This window comes from Cupressus sempervirens, chromosome 2 (genome assembly GCF_028749045.1).
Source record: "Cupressus sempervirens isolate cs-2001-9-10 chromosome 2, ASM2874904v1, whole genome shotgun sequence".
Classification (NCBI taxonomy): domain Eukaryota; kingdom Viridiplantae; phylum Streptophyta; class Pinopsida; order Cupressales; family Cupressaceae; genus Cupressus; species Cupressus sempervirens.
The window spans coordinates 515,581,955-515,587,954 of record NC_143119.1 but is presented as its reverse complement, the minus strand read 5'-3'; the positions used below and the strand labels follow the sequence as shown (position 1 = coordinate 515,587,954).

The 6,000-nt window shown below is 34.8% G+C and overlaps 1 protein-coding gene across 2 annotated transcripts in view; it reads left to right on the top strand.

Annotated features, from left to right (window-relative positions):
* Positions 1–3,545: 3,545 nt before the first annotated feature.
* NS1 (Class II aminoacyl-tRNA and biotin synthetases superfamily protein) overlaps positions 3,546–6,000 on the top strand; it is a 242,321-nt gene continuing 239,866 nt past the window's right edge. The window contains exon 1 of one of the 2 annotated variants that reach the window (XM_089814409.1): positions 3,546–4,164. In XM_089814409.1, the coding sequence (XP_089670535.1) occupies positions 3,736–4,164 (429 nt within the window). In that variant the 5' untranslated portion in view covers positions 3,546–3,735. The remainder of the gene's footprint in view (positions 4,165–6,000) is intronic. The other variant, XM_089814410.1, reaches the window with a different exon arrangement.

Sequence of the window (6,000 nt, the reverse complement as noted above, 5' to 3'; positions counted from 1 at the left end):
AGTTGGGTTGGGTGAAAATACACTTCAAGCCTTAGTGGTTAGACCTAAGTTTGAAGGGTTTTTCCAAAAGATAATGTCTCCATGCTTGGAGGGCATGATCCATACCTTGCTAATCTAGGTCACGAGGTGCATAGTTTTTCTCGTAGTTTTCCTTGAGTCTTTTTCTTTCTTCATAATATTTAAATTTCTTTTAGTTTTTATAATTAATGCAAACCTTATTATCTTTCTATTTTTCTCAAAACTTGGTTTTAAATATAAATAATAATAATACTAACAATTTATTTTAATTAATGAATATTTTGTAAACAACGATATTTTAAAATGAACTAAGAATTATTATAAAATGAAAAATAATTAAAGATTCAAATATTTAAGATAAACATCAAAATGTTCTTTTTGCTTCTACTTTTTTCCATGCCTTCACACTCTTAATATTTTTAGTTTTACATAAACATTTATATTTAATTTGTTGATTTAACAATAAAATTCATTTTATATATTTTAGATTTGAAAAATAATATTATATTTAAAACAAATTTTATCTTCTATATTCTTTAAACATTTAATAAAATTATATAAATCTAAATTAAATACATTAATTTTTTTAACCTATGTTTGATTTTTTTTAAAATTATGATTTATATCTCATAAAAGTACTAATAAAATTTACTATAAATTTAATACATTCCTTTAAAATTATATTATTAAACTTTGTGTGTCAACTAGGTGATAGGGAGAAGAAGGGGAAGGAGAATAAGGAAGAAGATTAAAAAGAAATGGAGAATATGCCAAAGGAGGAGGAGGTGATGGCAAAGACAAAGATGGAGAAATAGAAGGGGAAGATGAAGTGGGAGGAGGAGGACAAGGGAGAAAATGAGAAAATGGAGAATAAGATGCAAAACAAGAAGCAAAGTAAGGAGGAGGAAGAGGATAAAGGGAACGAGAAGGTGACAAAGGAGACGACAAAGGAAAACTAGGATAAGAGGAAGAAGAAGAAGATGAAGGGGATATATAAGTTGGAGAAAAATAAGGAAAAGGAGAAGAATAAGAAGAAGAAAGAGACAAAAAAGGAGAAGATGTAGTAGAAAACACAAATCAAGAAGCAAAAATAGCAACAATAGAATACAATTGACAACTAGGACATATTTTCCACATAAGTCAAATTGTGATATTGCTATGTGGATTTGACTATGTAGTTTTTGAGTCAAATTCATTGACCCATATTTCATGAATAGCAATTTACACAAATAATTGTGTGATTTTTGAGACAAACTCATTGACCCATGAGTAGTAGTTTACACAAACATCCATTCGAGTAAGTACTCCATCTCGAATGTGTTTAACTAGAGAGTCCCCTCCATAATCAAACCTAACAATTGTACCTTCTTTAATATAAATACTAGTTTTAGATAGATAGATAAATAAAAATTTAATGTCCACGAGGCTAAAAATAGCCTATGGGACAACAAGACAACTTAAAGCAGACTTAAGTAGCTCTGTTCGTTTCTTGTGTAGGATGATGATGAGCCCACCCAATTGCTCAATGTACTCTTCATTGAATAGGTTATGCCAAGAACTGTCACATATAATATCCGCAAATTTATCTTTGTTGTCCTTGTAGGCCTTACATTCTAAAATAAAGTGTTGTTTAGTTTCCACTTTCCCAGAATTGTAGAATATGCAAATTCTCTCTTCCCAAGCCTCCTTTGGCCTCTTCCAAGGCTCGGTCTCACAACGAAGTTGGTAAGAGTTAGTTCTAAGTTGAGTGATAAGAATCTTAGCCCTCCAAGAAATGTTGGCTCCTATGTACGCTTTTTGGAGTTGATCACAAGTGGGGTTGAACTCATTTATATAATATATTTTCTTCCTCCCCATCTCACTTTTCCAATTTCTCTTGTAGAATTTATTCATAACAAAGACCTTTATTTCTTTATTATGTGCGGGGCACATATTGAATTGAATATTCTATTTACTCATTCATTTGATGTTTTGTTGCATCTATGTCCTTTTTCACTTACATAGTGTATCACTAAAGACAACTTTAGGCCATCTATCCTCTTCCATTTTTTCGATTCTTTTTAGATAGCTTAAAAGGCGCACCATAGCAAGTGTCTCGATAGGAGCAACCCCCATTTCACTTAGCATGATATCATATGGAACAGTGTTTTTGATTTTAAACTTGCTTGTGATCAAATGCTTTTGGATTCCTTCGATTTGTTTCCATTGTGCTATAGTAGTGTTGTTGGCTCACAATTCACACCTGTAAAGAATAACCAGCAGCACTAGAAGACCGAACAAGGTTTGGATAGTTTTTCAATCCCACAACTCCTCTTCACGACACCTGTTCTGAAGAGCATAAAAAGCCTTCCACCCACCTAATGTCCTTTTATGCCTGCAACTAGACCAGCTTAGTTTTTTGTTGAAATCGATGCCAAGGTATTTATACTTCGCAACTTCTTCAAGAACACTTCTGTTGTAATAAAACTCATGTTGATGTTGTTTTATTATTATTAGAGAAAACCATAACCTTAGTCTTGCTGATATTGAGCTGCATCCCCACCATTCTGCAAAAGCTCTCAAGAGAAGATAGATGATCTTGCAAACCACAGGCAGATTTGGCAATCAAAATGAGATCATCCGCATATAGGAGTAGCTTTATAACAAATTCACCTAGCTGAATGCCTTCACCCTTTTGCATATTTAACCACTCTTCCAGCTTGTCAATATATAAACCAAACAAAGTAGGAGATAAAGGGCAACCTTACTTGACCTCGATATTGCTCTTAAAACATTTTGAAATGCCATCTGAAGTTCTGATTTTGACTCTCACCTCTTCGTATATCCTATGAACAACAGCTCTCAGATGCATAAGAATCCCTAATTCTTCCATCCTGAGCCAAAGCTTGTCTCTAGGGATAGTGTCAAAAGCCTTTTTAAAGTCAACAAAGCAACAAAAAATCTCTTTCTTTATCTCCCACTCTTTTTCAATAATGTGCCTTAGAGTGACACAGTGATCCACTGTCGAGTGCTTTGGCCTAAAACCAGCTTGCCCTTCAACACGTTTATGATTTTTTTTTGCCCATTTGTTGATCCTAGTTTCTATCATGCTGCCAAAAAGTTTAGCAAAGAGGGGATTGATCATTATAGTCCTGTAGTTAGAGGGGTTGTTAACATCACCACTCTTAAAAAGTGGTATTGCAAGGCTGATTGTCCAGTCTTTCAGAAACTCTTCTTGGCAGATTTTGTTGAAGATTTCAGTGATGTGCGGTGCAAGAGTTTTCATACCCCGCTTCAGATATTTTGCTTGAAGCTCAACAAGGTCTTTTGCTTTACCTCCACCCAACTTTTTAATCCCTGTTTCTATCTCTTGCACAATGAAAAGATTTGTAGTGTCATTGACCAAAGGTGGTTGTGCCACTCCACCCTCTTGTTCATAAAGTTTCTTAGCATATTCAAACCGTTAGATGGCAGTAATATTATTTTCAATTTGCTTTTTCCTTGGTTGGAGTTCTTTATTAGACATTTCTAAATATAAAAGCTTCCCTACACACTGCATCGTTAAGAGTTTGATGGTGAGCAATACCTCCTCCACAAATACGCTACCTTAAAGAGTATACCATCAACAGAGGTTCTTGCCTTCACATTATACCTCCGATAATAATCAACTGAATTTCAAATCACTGAGGGGAGATGTTCTGAAAAGGATAAGGAAAGAGCAACAGGCAAAGGCATACGATGGCTAGCTTCACCTCCACACTCTGTATGGGAGCGACTTCCTTCTCTTGTCGCCTTTGCATTCCTCCTGCAACACTCCTCCATTTTTGGCGCCGTTGCCATTCGTTTAGCAGCTCTCCTCTGGCGCCTTTAAAACTGCCTCATTTTTCAGGGGCTTCAAAAATCTCTCTGCCGATTGTGAAACCGAAACTTATTGCTTGGAGAAGCACCTGCACAAAAGCCGATAGTCGAAATAATCAAATTTGCGAAGAAGAGAAAGTCCAGCGGTCACATGTGGCTGGCACGACTGTGGGAAAGTTTCAGAAGAGGCTTCGGATTGCGGACATCAAAGCTGGCCCCGACCATGGCCTGGAGCTTGTTGGCCAGCGCCTTTCTGTACGGGGATGGGTTCGAACTTGCCGCGTGCAAAGGTCTATAACATTCATCGAGGCATGTCTTTTTTCTCTCAAACTCTTCATATGTAGGTTTGAGAGACATGTTTTGGAAGCCGAAGCATAAACTAAGACGATAAAGTATTGAAATACAAATTAGTTGCAATGAACAATGCAGAGAATAAAAATGAACAACAGGATAACAAAAAGACACTAATTTACCTAGTAAAATCTTGACAAAATATGAAGGTAACCATTCATGGGCGGTATTCTTATTATTTGGAAAAAAAACAATTATAGTTCTCATGGCTAATTGCTGTTGCAATTTGCAATTCACTCTCTCTTGCGATTTACATTTCACAATTTCACAATAACCTTATTTTGCCTTCACTACCAACATAGTTCTAAATGCAACTGCCATTAACATAGAACAAACCAATTTTATTTATTTCTTCAACATAGATTGTTTTGCAGGTTTGAGAGCATGGGTGACACAGTCACAGATATAAAAACTTTCAATTATCGCACGTAAATCAGAAAGTATTCAAGGTAAAACAAGCCAGACTTTTTGTAAGAAAAACAAACAAAGTTCGAACTTCTTAGAGGTAAATTGGAAGGGATATCACTAATGTGACTATAAACGGTAAAAAGAAACTGTATTTTTTTATACTTAATTCAGAAAAAAACTCAAGATAGATGAAAAAAGGAAGATCCGTGCCATGACTATATTTAGAAAGAATTCAAATTTCTTCTTGCAGGCTGTGAATTGAATGAAACATACAGTTTTTGAAGTATAGAATTTTTTTTTTTCTTTTCTTTTCTATGGAAACCTTATATCTAGAGGAAATTAGCATTTTTTTAAATTTGCAATTTGATAATCTGAAGTTTTTCTAATTAAAATAACCAATAATACATAAGAACCTGGATAAACAGGAACTACAGAAGGTTTTATGAGAGAGTACTAGACCCAAATACAAAACCAAAACTGCATTAGGAGGGATTCTAGGGAAAAAGGAAAAAGGTGGTTCATTAGTGGAAGGCATAGCAATCAAGAGTAGTTCAAGAGAGTGAGAACACTTAAGGCGGGTTCATCTCCAAGGGAGAAATCTAAGATAAAGTCGTAATGAGAAGAGAATTATGGAATCCATATCGTGACATGATGTGTCCAATGTAATGTTTGAAAAGTGAGTAATGTCGAATGTAAGGGAACATGAAGAAAAATCCAGAGTATCATAAAGGGGCATCATCATCTTGGAATGCACTTACTAGCAACATCGTAAGATTGATTATCAAGGAAGGTAGTGAAATGATAATTGATTGATATTTAATGATTGATAACAATGGAGAGAGCGACTCCTTCAATAAGGAAATACAAAGACAGTGAAACAGATGTTAACTAGAACTAAAATAGAAGTATACTTATTTATCTAACAAACTAGATACATGAAGTGACAAAATAAATCTGAATATACATTAAGTGACTAGATACATCCAAGTGACTTAAATGACCATTTTGAGGTAAAGAATGCGATATTATTCTAATACCTTCCCTTAAAGACTGAATCTGTAGGTCATTTGGCCATGCATGCATAGAAGCTATTCCCTTCTCATAAGAACACTCTACGACATGAGGCTGAGACCCTCCTTCATGCTGCAGAATTTTGAGATATGATCATATGATCAATTTTACTATAATCCTTCCAACATGATGTTGCCTACAAAGCTATCCATCCCTTTAGCCAAAGACATTGAGATCAACTTAAAAAAACTTAAATAACTCTGAAAAACAATGAATATGACAAAAATTGTCAAAAACAAAAATACCCACGAACAGTAATAAACTCCAGTACATTTTCAGTGCTCTTGAAACCCGAGGAACAACTGAAACATTCTG